The following is a 22,413-nucleotide window of genomic DNA, read 5'->3' on the forward strand; positions in this document are numbered from 1 at the left end:
CTGAGAAGTCTGTCATCATTTGCAACTATTAGAAAACGATGCACATTGGGATTAAACTCTCAATGATGCTGTAATTTCATCACGAGCTCATCAAATACGAACATTGTTTTCCACTATCATATGTACATGCTTCCCATCAAAACCAATTGATTTGTGGATAAAATACAAAATTAATATGTGTGAGGATATTTTTTTAACAAACGGAATAGAACAGGGAATCTGAATTTACAAATAAGTGAAGAAATTTACAATCAGGCATTGATTTCCATTGAGGATATGTGCTTGATGAAGTCAGAAAAGCTATTATGTCAATTGGGGATGGCCGCACCCAATCGCCCAATGCACGATGCTTTTCATCAAGAGTTATAACGTGAAAATAAATAAAAAATTAAAGAATCGACTGTTAGGCGGTACGAAGTTTGCCGGGTCAGCTAGTAATATTTTAAAATGCAAAGTTTGTAACGAGTACCTATAATAAAAATTAAATTGTTTGATAGTTTTGTATTATTAATATACTATATAATATATTGGACTTAAGTTTCATCTTAGAAGTCATAGTAAAAAACCTACATAGCTATAACAGGTAGATATTTAGTTCTTTCTTTTTTTTATATTTTGTGAAAATAGCAAGAGTCTCACAACAGTCTTGCGTAAGATCAAGATCAAAACTGAGTTTACAAGACCAAGAATAAGACCAAAATTAAGACGTATACCCAAGATCAAGACCAAGGCTGGGTCTGGAAGACCAAGACTAAAATCAAAATTTTGAAAGTCTTGGTCTTGGTCTTATTTTGATCATCACTACATATACCCATTACAGGTAAGGAAAAAAAAACTGGCAGAGTTTATATTAGACCTTTTATTACCTTTTTATCTTAACCTATATTCTGGTGGAGTTTACAATCACCCATATACATAATAATATATAATATATGTATTTAACGTGAAACCTATAGTATTTTACTTTTTTAGAATTCTTTCTTTTCCTATATTTTCTCGCCAACACAATTATATACGTACTTTCATCGGATCCCCGTATTAGTGCACACATATATTTATGTATATGTACGTGCGTACAACTGTAATCAGACCCACAACAGAACCCAGTACACCGCGTTGAACAAAATGAACGCCGCTGGGAACACTATTCTGCTCTTCTCGTCGATCCAAATCGAAATCTGTTGCGCCGTGGTGGTCAGACCACCGTGCAACTGGCGCGTCGATTCTTCCGACACCTTAAACTTGACCTTGCCCATCGCTTTCAATTCCATCGCGTAAGGGAGTTCTGCATTCAGCTCTGTGGTTCCAGTGTTCTCCTAATGTGGTATGCCGGCAAAACAATAAACATCACGATCAGTGCCGGATCAAGGAAATTTAACGCTCGGGACTAATAAAATGCAGCACCCTTGCTTAGGTAGGAAACAATTGGGTATGTTCGTGGATTTTTAATGTTTTAGCTAAGAGTACTCTTTAAAACGTGTACCAATATCGTATCGTTGCAACCAAATTCTAGCATTCACTAGCATTTAACTAGTATTCAAACAAAATCAATACAGGTACGTGACACACGGACGCGACGTCTGATATTTATTCGGATGGTACAATAATATTTACTACAGTTCGTTCTTCATTAATTTCAGTGATAGTAGTATGGTGATTGTCGTTTCGCTACGGCTTACGCGCCAACAAACGTTTAATTTCAAGGTACTGAACTAATTCTATCTGGCGAGCGCGCTGTGTCTGAACGAAAATAAAACTATACTATACTTAATCACTAAAGAATTAGATGGTTTTAGTTTTTTTTTTCGTGGTACATTACTTGCTTTTTACATTGAGCGAAAACGGAAGATAAAAAACAAAAGAAATCGTCATTATAATGTCTATTGGACGTATGCTGAATACAAAAATCATATACAAAAGACCATCATCCTTTTTCGTACCTTGTATAATATTGCGATTTAAATCATATGTACCTATTGGTAGGCACCTAATTTAGGGGGCTATAGGAACAATCATCCCCCCCTCTAAAGACCGTTTTATAGTGACCATATATTAAGATTACGGTATTTACAACTTTATTGCACATTATTTAAGCCCAAATCATTTTGAAGAAGGTTAATCTTTCCTCCAATATAAGCACCTATTTACGTGTCTGTCTAGAGCAAACTTTTATACGCTTAAATCTTTCTTTCGTGTGAAAATAGGAAGCGTAATTTGCCAATGTAGTCATGTAGTCTCATTAAGAAATTGAATACGCATTATTGTTACAATATAAGTTATTAGCAGTGCTAGGGTTTGTATGCAACAGAATGTTTTTTTTGCGACTTCTGATTATTGATTTTGTCAGTAATGTCCACCTCATGTTAACCTCATGATGAGATACATGGTGGTATTTTTATTTTGCATGTTTTTGCATATTTTAGATAAAATGCATATTATTGCATATTTAGATTATAAAAATGCGAAAAATTGATGTTTTTTAATATATTTTGTAATTAATATTTATAATTTAATATTAATATTTCGTATTTAATTCTAGACTTGCTGATTAAAGTATAAAACTTGGTTCATTTTGTTAAAATAAAATTTATTTTAAATTATTTTTGTTTTAGTTTATTTTTCAATTATATTATATTAAGTTATATTTTAAAAAATGTATACTTTGTTTTGTAATTGGTAATTTAATCAATTATTTTTTTATATTTATAGTTAATGAATAAACAATATAACTTTTCACGATAGGTATATGAATAAATTACATTTATAAATTTAATAAATAATTATGTTGTACGTAAATACATAGCGTTGCTCATAGGCAACAAACTAAAAAATTGGTTTTTTAGAGACTTAAAATACCAAAATTTTTTTTAAGTAATTTCCTCTTCATTTGGACTAATATAACAACCCCCAAAAAAAATAAAAAAATCATGCATTGTAGGAAAATCCAACCACTGATGTATTTTAATAAACAAATATTTTCTTTTTAACTATATTTTTGTGTTTATCTTATAAAAATCTAAATGCATATTTTTGCATATTTTGTTAAATAAAATGCATATTTTACAATTTTTTATTGCATACAAATCCTAGCCCTGGTTATTCGGTAACGAAACATGTTTCATGGAGGGATGAACTCGGGATAAGCATTTTTCGGATAAAAAAACACAAGCGATGTTAAACAATATTAGGTTTTATATTTATCTGTAAATTAAAAATATGTATATTGAAAACCACAAGGTTATACGAAATCTGTAAATAAGTTAACCGTTCAAATATTTACAAATTTTCAATCACAAAAAAACAGTTGTTTGTTTAAATTTCTCGAAAGTAAAAGGTAATATTTGTCAAATATATTAATGAAACATACATGTTTATTTTAAAATAGCATCGTGATAGTAGACGGAAAAAAACACGGAATTTTATCGAATCCTACCTACTTATTAACACTATGGGGACATGTCGCCGATCAGTAAATCCTCATGAGACCGTATCCTGTATAGTAATGTGTGCGTAAGCAACTGTTCGCGCTGCAGCTGTAATCAATACGCGGACGCACAGAGCGAAGGAATCATGATGCAATGCACGATGTCTGTAAACAATACCTATAGTTGCTAGTCTTCGGTATACATTAGGGTGGTCCTTAACTATAGATGAAGAAATTTTTTTTTTAATATTTTTAATTTCTTACCTCCTCATTTTGTTCATTATTACATAAGAAAGTAATTCGGGTTAAATTTGGTCATGATTACTCACCCCTTTCACGTGCCCCAAAAGGGTTGAATATTAGTGAAAAAGTGTTGTTTTGTTATTTTTTGACTATATTCAAAAAAATATTGCATATCTTAAAAATGTATAAAACATATATTATAAAGAATTTGATTCCCTAAAAAAAAGTTAATTAGCATAAATTTCATTGGATTGACTGTTTTATTGTAAGAGTCAGGTTAACATAATAATAATATATATATAATATATGTTTTATACATTTTTAAGATAAATGCAATATTTTTTTGAATATAGTCAAAAAATGACAAAACAACCCTTTTTCACTAATACTCAACCCTCTTGGGGCACGTGAAAGGGGTGAGTAATCATGACCAAATTTAACCCGAATTACTTTCTTATGTAGGAATGAACCAAATTAGGGGGTAAGAAATTAAAAATTCGTAAGTTCAAAAATAAGAACCACCCTAGTATATATGCATATATATATATATATATATAAGGGGAGGGGGAAACTACCTCATCCGATGAAAGAAAACTCGATGCTCGCGTAATCGCGTTTATATACAATAATAATATAACATTTACATAGTAAATATACGCGTGGTGAAATGAAAAACGTCAACGATTCCATCTAACAGAGATTAAGTAATGATAGGGAACTGAGTTTTTATCAATTTATACAAATAATATGTATTTCATCCAACAGTTAAAAATAAATAATACCGTTAAGAAGCTCAAACACAAAAAGGCCGATGAGCTCCTTGGTATGTTGATTGAATTATTCACAGGCGTATACTATAAGATAAAAATCGCTGTATTTGAAAAAAAAATGAATCCGATCGAAAATTGGTATAAAATACACGTTCAGCATCTCTTCTAATACTAAAATTCCCGTAGTACTGTAATATAAGATATATAGATTATATGTGTTTGTAAAAATTACTCATTATTTTATGACTTAATTTAAATTAATTTAATTAATTAAATGTGGAGACTTAGTTCAGAAATCGAAAAAATTCTTGAAAATTTAATCTCATTATCAAATTGTTTATAAGTATATTCATACATACTTGATACAAAAATTTTATTCGATTTAAACTCATTGTAAAATTATTTTATACTTTCGGGATACACTATGCCAAAAGTATCAACTGCGTGCTTATGTTTTAAGAAATTACGATTTAGAAAAAGTAAACAGTTATTATTAATTGTTATTAAAGTATATGTTAATGATAAATTCAAATTAAAATTGCATATTATGCAGACAAACAGTGGACAAACTCTAAATAATTCTTGCGTTCTTGTACATGTTTAATATAATATTATCACCTGCGATTATTTATATACGATTACCAGTGGTCGAAATGGCTCAAGATAAATGGAGGGATGCCTTACAATTCCGATTTCCTGATATCATCATAACATTCTTCATACCTTGTGTACCTATAATATTTTTTTTTGTACAGTGGCTCTAAATACGGGTATAATACGGGTTGCGAAACTGCTTATACTAAATAACACGATAAGCCAGGCGCTCGGGTCTGACAGTTAAAAACAATTATTTTCACCGAAAAAAAAAATGTATTATATATAAATATAAAAATGATAATAAGTATATAATTTTAAAACACAAGTCTTAGGAGGAATGCGTTATTATAGACAAAACAAGTAGAGGGATGAAAACTGTAAATACAAAAAAGTAGAGGGATGCCATCCCTCCGTATTCCCCCCACTTCGAGCACTAACGATTATATGTTATAGCTTTACTGCATAATATACTTTACGTTGTTCAGCCTCGTTCCGTTGAGGAACGAACCAGCGGCGGCTGTAGCGCTCAATCTTCTGTTTTTCGTGTTTGACATTTTGCTCGCTTTAATCGACGATTTAAATATTTGCCTGTTCGATTTACTCTTGAGCTTCACGGGATGGCGCCTGCAAAAATGGTAAACGCACATCGATATGCTTTTAATAATAACCCGAAGAAAGAGAAACCTACCCGATTGCGGATCCTACATAATAATATATTATATGGAATTAACGTGTGATGGGTGGACATTTTATTGGATCCTATTTTCACGAGGTCTACCTTAGACATTGAAAAGAGTAAGTCGAGATGGAAAATATCTTTCTATATATCCTTCAGACTAAAAGATATGGGAAGGTTGAGGTGCTATGCAATATTATCAATTATCATAACGCGGACCCAGTACGCAGGTCTAATTATATCGTAAGGTACCCTCGAGGTTTGGTATATTCCCGAACAACACACAGAAAGTGAGACGTTAAATAATATATAAGTTCCTACACGAACCGGAAAGTATACCAATATGAAATTTCCTACGCGACATTAAGGTCAAACGGATTACTTTCTGAACCGTACCTGTGCGATATGAATAATGCATGTCGCGAAGCGAGGTTTTAGGTTTTCGTACAAAGCACTAGCTCACCCGCAACTGCAACAAGCTTACATATAATAAGGCTATTATATAACATTTCTATAATTTATTTTAGGACGAAACCGGTAAGCGCGTAACGAACGGTTCCCCACAACAACGTTTAAAGCATAACTGAAATCTACGTAATTTAATGATCGGCAACTCGGTGTTAGAAGGAAATTTGTATTAACCATCATATTTTGCGCAGGATCATATTATTATCTTGTGCGCATACAAAGCTGTCAGTGACTTTAATATGCAATATCTCGCGTAGGGGAGACTACTCGCATTCACCCGTGCACTCACCCGTATCGCCATATGGTGTTGACAAACGCGAACTCTGCCAAAGACAGAAATATAAACACGGTGCACACGATGAACCACAAGTCATTTGATCTAATGTAGGACACGTTGGGCAGCTTGGAACCCGTGTCGATGCCCAGCTGGAAGTACGTGAGCATTGTACTCGTACCTACGAATTAGAAAACGACGAGCACATTATTATTATTATTCGAACGTTTCCGCGTCGCGTCCATTTCAAATCGCGATTATAATACGAGTGATTGGCTACTGCTACCGGCCGTCGCAGCTATATTTGTATTCGATTTGTCGTAATATTACACACGATATAATCGTTCTTTCGACGTACCGATTGCGACGCGTGTGGGTGTTGCATCGGGAGCCATCCAAAACGACACCCATGAGATAGTGACCAACAATATCCCCGGCACGTAGTAGTCCATCAGGTAGAACCCATATTCCCTGGCCAGGAGGACCGTCAATGTGAGCGACGTGTAATGGTGAGCTGTAATGTAAAGACGGCTATACAAGCAAGTATGTGCCCAGATATAAAGTACTATATACATGTACATAAGCGTGAGCACAGGGCGTGTGCCTGGTCACGACCCGAAAATGTTATTTTATATTTACTATGGTCAAAATAAATATGTCATAAGTATATACTGATAATAAATAATACATTTGTATAGTTACTTTTTTTCCGTGTTCATTTTATTCTGTTGCTACAGTCGTTTCTACCGAGAAGAATGAAGTACGAAAATTATCATCAAAATGATTACATACACATTTTTGAAGTATACGAGTATAATTTTAATTGATCGATATAATTATGAAAACTAAAGATAGTATATAGAATTATTATTTTTTTTATTTAGTATTAAAGGATAATAAAAGTGGATTGAGGAGATTGCCCCCTTCCCATTCACCTAATAAATTTTTCTAGGGCACGCCCCGAATTTAAAGTTTGCGCATGCTTATGTGCATGGGTAAATTATATAGAATCGCCAACAAAATATCGCTTGTAAAGTAAAGGTATGACAAAATATAGCAAAACGTTAAAGCGCATATAAATTTAAATTTTGAAATAAAAATATGGAAAATTACAATTTAAATATACATGAAATATATAATAATTTATTACAATATCGTAAATGAAATAATAAGTAAAATACTTATAACAAAAATAAATTAAGAGATATATTTAAAACTATAGCTTTTAAATAATTTTTCATTCTTCCCTCAACCCAATATGGCTTATTTTTTGAGCGTAATAGAATCTCTTATTAGATTTTTTTGTAATTTTCGTTGTCATTAAATTTTACTGGTTTTTCAACTCATTTATAAATGTATACAGTGGCGTACATTCAATCTTGCTCTGGGGGGGGAGGGAGTAATCATAAGAGATTTTGATAGGAAATTTTGTCTCGTAGGTACTTTAATATAAGTTGTTATATATATTTCTCAATAATTTTCTTAATAATTCCGAAATATTGAAAAATAATTACAAAAATTATAGCGTATGGTGACTAAACCAAAAAAAATTATATACAATTTAAAAAAATATACCACCACCACAGTAATTTATACTGGCTATATATATGTATAAACAATACGTCATGAATTCTTCAAATTTGTTTTCCAACTAAGAACCATTCGTACACTTTCGAGTATCACATCATCTTAAATTTCATAAACGCGAGTACTGTTTACCCCTTGAGATCGTGTTATAAATTATTTGTATGCACGTTGACGTGTGATATACAGTTGTGCAATACGTGTATAAACGTAGAAAATATAATATATGTATATTACTTGAATTTGGATTCAGGGAAATTGGTTCAATGACGAGTTCTTCACTTTGCGGTATTATTTTCAGCAATCTGTACTCCGTTAAGTAAGGCACCCACGAGTTGTCGTTCAAAGACGCGGTGACCGGTGATTCGACTTCCCAAACGAGCACTAGTTGACTGATATCGTACTTCCCTGTAACAATGATACAAACGGAAGTTCAATATGGGTCGAATACATATAACGAGTACTCGTGCTTGGACATTTATAATATATATACTTTAATTCACATTGTTTTCACAAAGGTACGCATTGAATTCCGAGTGTGGGGGGGGGGGGGGGGGGGGTAAAAGGGCATTTTTTCTGGGGTAAAAATGTATACAGAATTGTGGTATTGATTTATTTTTTATCGTTTACACTCAGTGCCAGATTATGGTAAATGCTTCATGGGCCTTACACAAATAAGTCAGACGGGCATAATAGGCCATAAAGAGTAAAAAAATAATAATTAATCGTCCTACATCACAATCGTTCTTCTAAATTAAAAAATTAAAAAAAATTAAATTTTTTATAATTTTATTTATAAATATAAATAATATTGAATACATAAAATTTGTCATTTTCCTTTCATCATTCACCTCGATAACATTATTTACAATATTGTTGAGTGTAAAAAATTAATTAATTTAGTATTCGAAAAACATCCTTTATGAATCGTTAAATCACAATCACAATATATAGAAATACATGCTGCATACTGTATAATTTTTATGAATTTAATCGAAATCCGAATGAAGTTTTACTATTATTGTCGGTTGAATTTTGTCCCCGATAAATGGGGAATTCTTTGGCAGATACGGTCCGAAAAATATTCAGCCAATGCCTAGTGTATTCTGACCATTGAATTAGTGTGCAAACCTACAAATTTTAAATGTTCTTAACACAAAAAAAAAATGTATAAAAAAAAATCTACAGGTGGAATTTTTTTTTAATTTTTTCTAGTGCCTAATCAGTGCTTAATTTACTTATAGATTAATTCGGCACTGCTTACACTATTATATAGTAATACTCACATACTAGTATCTATAGAAATAATAAGCAGCATATGCTACTTGTTTTTGAATAACAGTTTAAAAAAAAAGAAGGAAAATTAAATAATAATAAACCTGGGTTTCATTGGCCCTGTCTCATAGAATCCGAAACAGTTTGCGAACATTATGTACTTTTAATACCTATGAAGAATGTTAGTTTAGAGGTTCGATTTAGAGCTATAGTCGCAATATTTTGGTGCAGGGACTCTAAAGTCTGCATGGTACTTTAATATAGATGGACACAGTGATGTATTGATAAATATATTTATAGGTATACGCCCAAAAAAAAAATATGGATATTAATCGTAAAAAAATGTTCTTAATACATTCTAATAAATTAAATTAATATCTTCCATGGTTATAACTTCAAATAAGATTATAAAATATAAATTTGCCATGCGTTATAAATTAATTGTATGATGTAGATTTAAGAACCATGGGCTGAATTTCCATACTTCATATTATATTTAATAACATCTGTTTTTAAAATGCTATTTACTACCTAAATTGAACTTAAAATACATTAAATACAGCATATACTGTGATCTTTAACAGATAAATATTTTATTCAAACTTCATAACAATTTTTTCCAAAGAACTATTTAATTATTTAGTTTTTGGTTTTCGAGTTATTTTAGAAGCATAGAGCCGTAAAATAATATTTTACATTAGGAATACGCCAAAAATCGAAAATCTGCTGACTGGCATACGGCGTATACGCACCAATACATTCCTGGTTGTATGTGAACAGAAATTGTACTTGAGTGAAATCTGTCTAAGACGCAATCGCAAGGAACCGAGAAAATGTACCAGCTTTAACCGATTCCCTGACTTGTTCGAAACGTATAACGTTAATAAACCCTCATAATTGGGCCGGAAGCATTTCCCCGATCATCCGGACAGCTTGTCTCGGACAGATTTCACTACGAGACCCTTACAGCTCTCCATGGTGAAGTGACATTGTTGACGGTCGAACGGGAATCTTCCCAATTTCAGCCAGCAGAACACGGATGTCTTTAACCTGTGTAGCAGCAACACAAGAAACACGTATACATTAATAAACACGCGACAGCGTTACAGCTGTTTGATGAAAATTTTAACAACAGGCAGTGGCGCTGAACTCAGAACGTATTGGCGAAGCAAAATCTGAAAAGTAGGTCCCGCCCAAATGTACCTCTCCCACGATCTAAAAGCTTTGTAATTACTTGGACATATTTATTCTGAACACCCATCGTCCCGATTAAGTATTTGAATTCATTGCTTGCCGTTCACTCGGTGTATTAGTTTGGCGCCACCGAGTCATAAGCTACACGCGATGGCATCTAAATGCCAATAATGACGCATTACCTGACAGACAACATGACGTTCCCGTCCGGCAGCACCGTGACCATCAGATCCTCGGTAAAGTCGGCTATGGTCAGCGAGTGCTTCTCGTTGGTAATGTACACGTTCGGTATCCATATCCGATCCAGTATTCCCTTTTGACATACCACTTCAGACGTGTCCACTCGGGCAAGGTCATCGAATGCCAGCCGGACGTCTTGCCACCGGAGTTGTAACAGTACGCGCATTTTGAAATCCTTGAATTCAATAACAGTTACATTATGTAGTATAGATATTATTTCTAATCAGTTCAGCATTTTTTAATTTTTTTTTTTTTATCGTAATTGATAAAGTTGCAAAAAAATTTTTCTCAATAAATTATTCACAAAATCAATTGCGATTTTATTTGGGTTAATGTTTTAAACATTTAATCACCACTACACGCGATCACTCGAAAATGCGGAAAAGAAGAGAAATCTAATTGAGATGATTATCTAGATGAATTCATATCCGAATACATTAAAGAAGATAGTTCAAATTATCGGGAGTTGGTAAAATGGGTCCTAAATAAACTTTTCTCGGTAAATTGTGTCCCGGGAAAATGAAGGCAGTAGGGAAATTAGGTCCCAGGAAAAAAAGGTAGTAGATTAAGTCACAGGTAAACAATTTTTTTTTAAATATCTAATCATTTTTATTAGAAGTCAATTTTAATATTACTATGTTTTTTATTTCATTTTCGGTAAAAACTTAAAAGACACGAATTTAACAAACTCAAATCGATGTACAGTACGCAATGCTCAGATTTCGTACACTCGTGTCTGTATGTAATCATAAGAACTATCATCAATATTGGTGTTAACTGATAACTGATACGCGATATATGATAAACTAATGTACGTATATACCTATATACGTATCTTAATTAGACATAATCAAATTTACGACGTTACGAAGTTATTTGATTACAATGGAATCAATAACCGATAGATTTATGTTGATTACGTGTAAATTGTAATTTATAAAATGACTACGGCGAGGTAGTATAGTTAGTAGTTAAGACTCAATTTACCTACTACTTTTTTTCCCCGGGACCCAACTTACCACTTTCAAAATGTACTCAAAATATGGCGGAATCAATTTACCTAGCCCCAAATTATCGGGGTTCGAATAGTCACTTGCCTGGTCGTCTGTACTTCGAACGTATCTACACATAACAATCTCAACATTTAAATCATCTGCAGTGAACCTTGGGAACGGTTTGATCGTGCAGTGCAATGCTTTGGAATTTTGATTTCAGAGTGAGGTACCCATATATTTTGATATAATATTTATGCGACATACAGAATTCATTAAAGTGAGGAAGTATGACGTGAGTGTGATGAATGATTTTAGACAACAAATTTGATATTAAAATCCAGCCACAACCCATCCAAACAACTTCGATACTATCGGACACCACTTTAGTGTTTCTACACGTATACATCTAGGACCGAACAGGATATCTTGCCGAAGCTGGACAACTCAACAAGTAATACATCGAAAAACAATTACATACTAAATTTTGCGGGTACACGGAAGTGATATAGTACACGTGAATCCGAGTGGACACTATGATTGGAGTGTGTGCACTGAGTTTTCTCGGCGCTATGGTCTTGTCATACCGACAAGGATCGGATAACCATCGAAGTATTTTCTCCGGAGACAGTTCTGTATTGTTGTACACCGTATTGCAGGATTTTATGAGCCTAAAACATACACAGTGGACGTACTTAATAATAATTATTCGAGTGAAATAATAAACATTACTGCACAACGCAGCATCCTATTTCTGGTATAATAGATCGTGACAAACGAAAAAATAACTCGAACATCACTATCGATTGCACAAAAAGTATTTACTCGGGTGTGGTATAAAGGCAAAAATTTATTTGAGGGACACTTATGAGCCTAAATATAGAATAGCCGATAAATCAAAATCCGAAAAACTATATTGGCAGATATATAATTTTTTTTTTTTTTAATTAGTAAAATTAAAAAATTAAATTTAAAATATGATAAAATATATTGAAATTAAAAATATTTTATTATTTTATTTGCCCTACTAAGTATTTTTATTCTTGAAATGCATTTTAAGAGTTACAACAGTTGGAATAATGGCTTTTTTTTATGAGTACATTTTTCGAATTTTCAGTTAATTAACAAATTACCGTAGTTTAGTTTATTTTTTAACGTGACCAAATCATTAATAAATAATTTATTTTATTAATAATTTTATTTTTATTCCATTGTAATAAACTCACGACCAATGTAAAATCAATTTATCTAAAAAATGTTTTCACGGCACGGGTTTAGCTAGTTTACTATAAAATATTATAGAAGCGTTCAAACCAGTATAAACCAACACGATGGACACTTAACAACTAAAATTATACTATGATAATACATATATATATATGTATCTACATTTGTTTACAATTGAAATATTTTTTTATAATCTAATCTTATATGTATATATTTACATCATCATGAAATCATGACATTATCTCGTTATCTATATAATATGTACTTAGTTCAAGTATTGATTTAACGTTTGATAAGTGAATTAGTTTTATTGTTAAAAATGTCTACTTTTTTGACCCAATTAATAGATTAAAACAATAATGGTGACTAACTTACTTGTTAGTCCAATTATCCTGGCGAAAATATAATCGGTTTGTTCAATTCAACCCTCAATCATATAGGTTTTATTATTTGTCGGTCCTCTGGATTCGACGGAAAAAAAATTTACAATTATTTAAAACAATAAGTAAGTAATTTACAAGTTTTTGCATTTTTACAGCACATGAATAGTTTGTAGAACAACACCTCATAATTAATATACCTCTTAATAATTAATTACCTAGTAATTGTATGGGACTATAAGAAATTCTGTGAATGATATCTGGATTAAAGTCACCCCTGCCCTCTTTTGGCACTTTAAACCCTGACTGTAACTGTAATAATAATATAAGTACTGAAGTTCTAAAATAAAAAAATAAAAAAACTCTGACTATATGACCAAAAAACAACGAGTGTTTATTGTTCCAATTAAACATTGCTCGTTGCACGATTTGCATCGACACGGGTAGATAATGCCAATAATGTCACAACGGGTGTTCTATGCAGGGACTGGAAACTAACCTAGCCTGGAACCTAACCTGGTTTTTTCGGTTCTAATTTCGGTTTTGGTTGATTAATTAATTTTTTAAGGGTTCCGGTTTAGGTTTTGGTTTTTTAAAAGAGTAAAGGTTCTAGAACCAGTTAATTTCAGTTAATTCTGATTATTAGAGATTTATTAAAAAATAGGGAAAACGCGAGTTGGGTCCCGAGCTATTTGATCGCTTAAAATAAACACAAGTTGGGTCTGTGATGTTATTCGATAATACTCAAATTGGGTCCGTGGTAATTTTCGGCTATAAGAGTAGTCTTAATAATAATCGGTAATATCTTATATTAGAATCTTATAATCATATTGTAACTTGTCAATATACAGGCACGTGTCAAGGCTAAAAGTCCATCTAATAAAATATAAAATATAAAAAGTATAGCCTGTTTTTTTTTTTTTTGTTGATATATTACATATAAAAATTAAATTATGGATTTCATGTCAAGCGAAAAAGGTAAAAAAAATTATCATTAAAGACGAATTTAAATTTCGCTTCCACAAAATATTTTGTGGAAGCAAAATTTAAATTCGCAACATATGTTGCGGAATGATGTACAACGTTGGAAGTGTTATTTTAATATCTGTAAATGTTTTTTAAAACTATTTTGCACTTTAGACATAATAGAGAAATGTAACGTGCATAATCACCAAAAATTTGATGAGAAGGTTCTGAATAGACAAAAGTTAAGTAACTCGGTTAAAAGAAAAGCACAAGATGATATTTCTACACGACCTTCAAAAATCATTAGATCTAAGTTGAAAAACAGCGATATACTTTCGATAGACACTAATGATTTGAAATTGATAAAAAACAACATTCATCATGCTCGTAAAGTACTATATCCTAAATTACCTAAAAGCATACAAGACACCCATAATTGTTTAACCACAATGAACATAACTACAAACAGAGGCGAACAATTTTTATTCTGTAACAATTTGGTGGATAATATCATAAGTTTTTCAACTGAGACGAATTTGAAAATTTTGTGTGATGTTACTAAAGTATACATGGACGGGACGTTTAAAAGTTGTACGAAATACTTTTTACAACTTTTTGCTATTCATGGATTTCGAAATGGATTATATGTACCATTGGTTTTCTTGGTATTACCCAACAAAACATTAGAAACGTACACTAAAGCTTTTCAGTATATTGTGAGTTATTGCACGTCTCTTAAACTGAATTTTCAACCTACCGAAATATATATCAATTATGAGATGTCAATTCATACGTCTGTCAAGTGTGTTTGGCCAAATGCTATTATTAAGGGTTATAGATTTCATTTATTGCAAAGTTGGTGGCGAAAAATTCAACAGCTTAGGCTATCAAACGCGTATAAACGTTCCGATAATGATATAAGTGACTATCTTAAATGTGTTTTTGGTTTACCGTTTTTAAAACCAGAGAAGGTGTTTGTTTTATTGATGACTTAGTGACTATCAAACCAATTAATACAAACGTCGATAAATTTTGTGATTATCTTCTAAAAACATATATTGAGCAAGATGCATTATTTCCTCCTAATATTTGGGCTCAGTTTGCAGCAACCACAAATCGCACCACAAATAGAAAGTTTTCATGCAAAATTAAATGCTAGTTTCAGTGCAGCTCATTCTAACATTTTTGTTTTAATAGAAATTTTACTTGGGATCCAAAGTGAAATTTACGTATCACTTCGGAGCTCAGCCACACAGCCAATCAAAAGAGTAGAAAAAGAAAAATTTTTACGAGAAAAGATGCTTAGTTTTACTAGTGGAGAATTGAGCCGCTTGGATTTTGTAAAAGATGCGTCTTTTAAATTTATTACCTAGTTTAAAATAGTACAAATATTTCCGATAAAAAAAAAAAAACAATAAAAATAACAAAAAAAAAAAATGTCTCATATTTAATAATAATAATTTTAATATTTTAATAATCTCTACATCAGACCTTAAAGTAACAAATACAACATTTTTGAGAGACATTCTAGCCAACCTCCTCGTGGTGTCTTCTGGGTAACGCTAATAGGCTAGAATATATCGGGACCCAACTCATGCACTCTATAAAATATACTGGGACCCAACTCATGTACTCCATAAAATACGTCCGGACCCAATTCATGCTGTTTTTGAAATCTGGAACCCAACTCGAGTGTGTGCAAAAAATAATATGAAATTATTTATTTATTCTTGTTTAAATTTTAATTGTTTCATTTCATGAAAATAGAAGGTATTGTGAATAGTTTAAAAAAATAATTATAAATATATATATTATATTAGCCCATTATATTTCTTTGAGTTAGGTTATTTTATTCCAACTCATAGTAAGAATTTGTGAAATATTATGTTTTGATGGAATAATATCTTTAATTAAAAAAGAATCAAAGTTAATACTGGCTACCGTTATAGCTACAAATTTTTTATAAATATTAATTATATTTAATACTTAATTGACAAGATAGATGATATACTCATTGTAAATTGTAATATATTAATAAACATACAAAAATAATAATAATAATATAACAAATTTACTTATTATATGCATTACACTATTACAGTTTATAAAACAAAATAATAAAAACATAAAAAGATTTGACTTTTATTTTTCTGAACCGAAAAATGGACAAACAAAATAGTCATTACCGTAGTTTTACTAGTCTAAATAACTAACCTAAATTAATCCTAGCTAGTTCACTATCTGATAGTAAAAAAGCATTGTTTAGTTAAGTGTGCTAGTAAACTAGCAAACTATCTTAATAGTAAACTAGTTTGCGAGTTAAGTTGAAATATTTCAACTTTACTAGCAAACTAGCGCGCTATTTTATCCGATGCGAGTAAAAATAGTATCATGTAATAGGGCACTAGTTGTTTATTTTGTACTAGTAGCTTGTATTTCCCCGGCAGTGTGTGTGAAAACACTAAAAACGATACCAAATATTCATTATTCAGTTATTATTCAGATATTATAATAAGTTTTAATTATTTATTGTTTCTGTTAATTTTCTTGTTAAATATATTATCATTAACAAATTCATAATGAGTCATTTTAAAGCAAAGTGAAACAATGATGATATTTTCCAATTTTTTGGTACTTCACGATGACCAGTCATGAGGCTGTATGTGGTACTGACTACTGATACTAGTGGTATTTATACTACTAGTAACTACTAGTATTTGAAAATCGTGTATATGAAATAATTATTTTACTATCTACTAGTGAGATAGTAAGATACGAGTAGTATGGTGTTTCACTAGTCGTTAGGTAAACTAGTATCGTGTAAACTACGCTTAACAAAGAATTATAATCATATACATGACTATATTATATCATATAATTGTGTTGTTGAATAATTATTATTTTAATGGTAAAAGCTTCGGCTTTTGCAGCTTGAGTATACGAGTAGAATGTAGACCAAAATCTGGCAGGTACAAATTATGTTGAACGGCTATTGAAAACGATGTATTTGTCCGATAAATCAATCGGATTTTAAATTGAATAAATAAAGTAAAAAAAACTGAAAATCATGTGTATTTTACCGTTTTTTTTTTTTTTAAATTGCTGTAACCTGGTCAATTTAGGACTAAGTTGATACAACCAAAATTCATTGAAAAATGAAGAGAAAAATAATTAGTGCATCATAGTCACGCGCAGCACCCTTAATTACCACAAGTTTCGGAAACGTTACTACAATATATTGTACACCTCAATATGCACATACGACACACGATGTACATAAAATAATAATAACGCATTCATCACATTACATTATAAATGAAACTATGTATTTTTAAGATTTTCGCGTTTAAATTAAAAACTGGCACATATAATATACAACTCTCGTTCTCCGTAACATACATTTAATAATAACAATATTAATTAAGTATTCTTCAAGTAAAATGTATACTTAATACGTATTATGTATGTAAAGCACAATTTTGATTATGGGAAATTTGATTAAATAATATAAATCAATTGCATTGTCTCGATCACTGAAGTATTATGTATTCGTTTCTATCCAAAAACCTACATCGCCCGCCAACGTTGTAAAGCACAACTGAATAACATAATTATTTTACTAAATATTCTCGCGGTCGTTTAACTGAACAAAAGAAAAATCACAATGCCATTACGATCGGTTAACGAATGTATAGTCATAGTAATATAGTTTAAGTACATTACGGCTAAAATATATAAATAGTGATTAGTGGCCAGCTTCTTCAAAAATAATATTTAGAAAAGCGTTCGTTTTGAAAAAAATTTTTTACACCCGCTTCTCGCCGCGTCCTCGCGACAATATATATATATATATATATGTATATATTATTGCAAGTATAATATTATGCACCTACACATAGGATAGCAGTCTCACTAATTCCACTTTCAATTAGGTACCTTTCTAGAATGTCGAATTAGTCGTTCAATTTTTAATTATTTTTCAAAGCTTATGAGTGAATCCTATATATCCTTACGAGTATTTTTATTATTATTATTATTATTATTATTATTATTATTATTTTAAATAACAAAAATTACTTACATCTTTCAGCAGAGTTTGTGGTGATGTAGAGAGCTATGGTACACGTGTGATTTAATTAAATTATATTTAATAAATATTAAATAAAGAAATAAAGAAATAATTAAAGACTTGGAAATATCAAATTTATTAAATTATAAACATTGTTGATACATTTCTTAATGCTGATATTATCATTATATATTTTTTTACATAAATTGGCGGAATTACAATTTACAGAACAATTTATGAACTTTTGACAAAAAAATTTATTTGTATACAAAATTTTAATATTAAATAATATATCTTCTTTCATGGACTTATCGTTTTGTTTATGAAAGATAAAACTAGATTTTTTACATACAAAAATAATATGAGTTTTTTTTGCATAAACATTTACGAATTATATGTATGTTGTTGTACTTTTAAGGGATTAAAAACATTTTTATAAGCATCACCCCAAATTACCATATCATATTGAATTATAGATTGGTATAAAAAAAGATAATCTATTTTGGTACTTGTATGATTATAGGATAGATTTAATCTAGTATACTAGTGAAGTTAAAAAAATAGATTAATTCAAATAATCATTATTAACACTTACTAAAGCTTTTGAAAAATGTTCATACTGGACTGGAAACGAAATAAAATTTGATTTTTTCACATTTTAAACAAAATAACTCATAAATATTTATATACGTTTATGCATATAAACGAATATGCTATGCGCATCATTGAACCATAACGATGTATGTAATGGCTTATTATTACTTACCCACTGTACTTATTCCTGTACTACTTCAAACTAATTTTAAACGTGTAGATATAGTTACATTTATATTTTTCTAAATTCACGTTCTCGTATATTGACTTAACTATATGTACCTATACAGGTGCTGTGACTCAAGTTAATTATTGCGTCCTTCATACATTACGTTATATCGCACGTATTTAGGTACTCACTAGTTCACTACCATCGAGTTTTATGTTACGATATATTTACGTAGAATACGCGTAATAATAGTACTTACCAGAGTCATATCTATAAGTTAGAACAGGGATGGCAAATAGGATTTTTTCAACGTGCCAATTTACGACATAATTAAAAAAAAAAAAAAAAATCAGTCGTGCCATAATTATTTTTATTAACACAGAAAAATATAAATTAAAAATTAATGATATAATGTAGAAATTTATGTAAAACTAGAAATAATGTAAAACAAATATTAAATTATTATTATTGTTTGTTGGAATACAACTTCTAGTTGAAGTGAACACACACTTCTAGAAATTTAATTACCCATTATATTACAACGTTTAAATTATATTTCATAATAATAAAGATAAGCTAACAATACGTCGTTGTGAAATAAGTTTTATTAATATGTGAAATTGATAATTCAATTTATTGTATGTTACTTATTGTATGTTTATAAATATATATGAACAAATGAAAGTTTTTCGAGTGCCATCGAAAATCTCATGCGTGCCACTTAACTGCCACCCCTGGGTTAGGGGCTAATGGGACTCAGCTACCTCCCCTCCTCCGAAATGTTGGGAAAAAATTTTAAGTCTGCTTTTACCTGCCCGTGGCAAGGAGAGGAATTTAAGTTTAATATAAATTGTTTATATTAATTTTCTGTTATTATATAGGTGTTTTCATTTCGTTTTATTTCATTTATTTTGTAAAAAACAGTTATGATTATACAACAAAAATTAAAATTGTTTACTGAAATTCTACTCTTTGTTTTCAATCGGTTGAATTATTAAATTTTGTCTATTGGAAATTACCCATTCTTAATACACCCTTGATGCCTAAACGTCGAGTAATCATTTTTCCCCTACGGTAATTAATTAATTAATCGAGCGCGGAACGATAACACTAACGTAGACACGTAACAACAGGTACAGGAACGTGTTGGGAAAAATGGCGCAGACGAAATCGGATCAAATGAAATGAACAACAGCGTTATAAATAGGTTAATCGTAACTATCTTACTCGGCGGACTGCGACGGCGGCACTACGGCGATGAACAATGGAACGTAAAAGCACAACTTCACGTGAAACATGTTCCACGAGAACGCAAACACCGTACGTGCGCGGGTGCACTGTTGTTACGCGCGTCGTTCGTAGGTTTGCGCGACGTGCGTTTATTCCAAATTTTTTGTTTCGATTTTTTTTCTATTCCATCCGCCGTGAACTGTCTCTGCCAAGATGACGATCGGTCGTGTTCGGATTGTTCGGTGCGCGTGCGCTCACGGCCTAGGTGAAAACAACACATGTCACGCGGTTAATTTTTGTACGAGTACAATCGTTACCGCGTGTGATGCATTGCTTTCGCGATACTATCCACGGCCGCGGGCAAATACAATACCGATGTACGCGTACACACGAACACGTACTCGAACCGTGCATACAGAGCGTTTCACGAAGAAGTAGGTTGGAGGCAACTGTTCTACGTAAAAAAAAATTAAAAAAACCGTTCTACAATATATCGGTAAAATGGTGAATATTTTAACCAACATATTCCATCGTTTCATCATTATGATACCATACTACGATTACAATCGCCAAAAATTAGAATAAGTTCGACTTTTTCACTACTATTCATTTTAATAAATTTCTTTTATATAAAACAGTGTATTAAAGCAATAACGATTTTTTCAGAAAAATATGTGATACCTAACCAAAATAAAACACTATGTTACATGAATAGTAATTGTCACAAGACTAGTTTGAAATTTTTCAAACAATTATTACTAGTCAGCGAAAATAATTTATTAACATTTTATTTATAAAATAAATTTAAAATTAACAGGATTAATCAACTATCTTAATTACTGGTAAATGTTGTCAAGGTTATTTTAACTATCTTATCTGTATGCAAACAGGTATTTAACAATATTGGATAGTAAAAAGTGACATAATTTGAATTTAGTTTAAATTTCGTCAAAAACAAATTACTCGTAAATATTAAAGTTCATCGTTAAATTTCATAAGCAAATTGTATAATAAGAAAAAAACTTTTTATACATAAATTGTTTAGAAAAAAATATTCTATCCAAATATGTAAAAAAAAATTAGTGTTATCATTTAAAAAAAAGTGAATTATATCGCGCATGCGCGAATCGAAAGTGTTAAAAATATGATATTTACCTAAAAATATGTATTTAAGTATTATCTGTCATTCAGTGAAAACCCCGTTTCAATATAAGGTCATCGAACCGAAATATTTAGTGGTACCTCTTAGCGTGAACACATTGTATATGAAAAATGTTTGAACACGTATTGCTTCAACCCTGCAGTGGCGTAATTTGGAATTGGTTTTAGGGTTGGGATTGGGATATAAATTTATACTATCATTCTAGTGGGGCTATGCCCCCCACACCCCTTTAAACATTAAATCTCGTATATCTCAATATTATATTAATTTATTATTATAAATTAAATGGTATAATAATGATTGTAAAAAAATGTTAATTTTTAATTATTAACTTTTTCTAACTTTGTACTTACAGGTTGTTCTACAGAAATCATTGATCTAATTCTTTGTTTTTCCTAAGAAAATATCCTTGTGTTATTGATTTTTAAATTTATGGATATGGGTATGCCATAATAATTACATAGAAATAAGAAATACATAAATGTATGAAGATTTAGATTATTTCAAATAATAGTTCAACTTTATTACGACAAGTTTTAACATAGACCTAATATATAATAGGTCTATGGTTAACAACCACTACAGATAAATATAATTTGTTATAACAACCATAAATATGATTTATCATATGGAGTGATAACGTAAGCGAAGGGAAAAACTCATTATATCAATGTCGTTGTGTAATATTATACTTATATACACAAACAATTAATTAAAATATATTATATATAACTTAAATCAGAATTAAGCTTATTAAAAACAATTAATGGCTAGAAAAAAAGCTAGGAGAAAGATTGTGTATTTTTTCAGTTAGATTGAAATGAAAAAGGCCAGATTTAGCCTTAAAAAGGTCAGATTTAGACTTAAAAAAACCAACAT

The 22,413-nt window shown here is 30.8% G+C and overlaps 1 protein-coding gene across 1 annotated transcript; it reads right to left on the reverse strand.

The window, feature by feature from the left end:
- Positions 1-897: 897 nt before the first annotated feature.
- On the reverse strand, positions 898-21,987 carry LOC112690444 (glycine receptor subunit alpha-4-like). The gene is made up of 10 exons (XM_025564462.1): positions 21,888-21,987; positions 20,370-20,826; positions 12,219-12,408; positions 10,688-10,920; positions 10,279-10,361; positions 8,274-8,444; positions 6,811-6,966; positions 6,468-6,633; positions 5,511-5,658; positions 898-1,316 (listed from the first exon to the last, which is right to left on the reverse strand). The coding sequence occupies exons 2-10, from the start codon at positions 20,438-20,440 to the stop codon at positions 1,086-1,088; spliced, it is 1,449 nt and encodes a 482-aa protein (XP_025420247.1). The 5' UTR covers positions 20,441-20,826; positions 21,888-21,987; the 3' UTR covers positions 898-1,085.
- Positions 21,988-22,413: the final 426 nt, after the last annotated feature.

The sequence above is a fragment of the Sipha flava genome, unplaced genomic scaffold (genome assembly GCF_003268045.1).
Source record: "Sipha flava isolate LNK unplaced genomic scaffold, YSA_version1 114_pilon_pilon, whole genome shotgun sequence".
NCBI classification, from domain to species: Eukaryota; Metazoa; Arthropoda; class Insecta; order Hemiptera; family Aphididae; genus Sipha; species Sipha flava.

Bases quoted from the DNA above. Each gene is read 5' to 3' on its own strand.
- LOC112690444 (XM_025564462.1), bottom strand. From the start codon at position 20,440: ATGTTTCACGTGAAGTTGTGCTTTTACGTTCCATTGTTCATCGCCGTA. The intron at 10,921-12,218 runs GTATGTAATTGT...ATTGAATTCAAG, and splicing joins CCGTGTACCCGCAAAATTTA to GATTTCAAAATGCGCGTACT. The intron at 1,317-5,510 runs GTAAAGTATATT...ATACCACATTAG, and splicing joins ACGGAACGAGGCTGAACAAC to GAGAACACTGGAACCACAGA.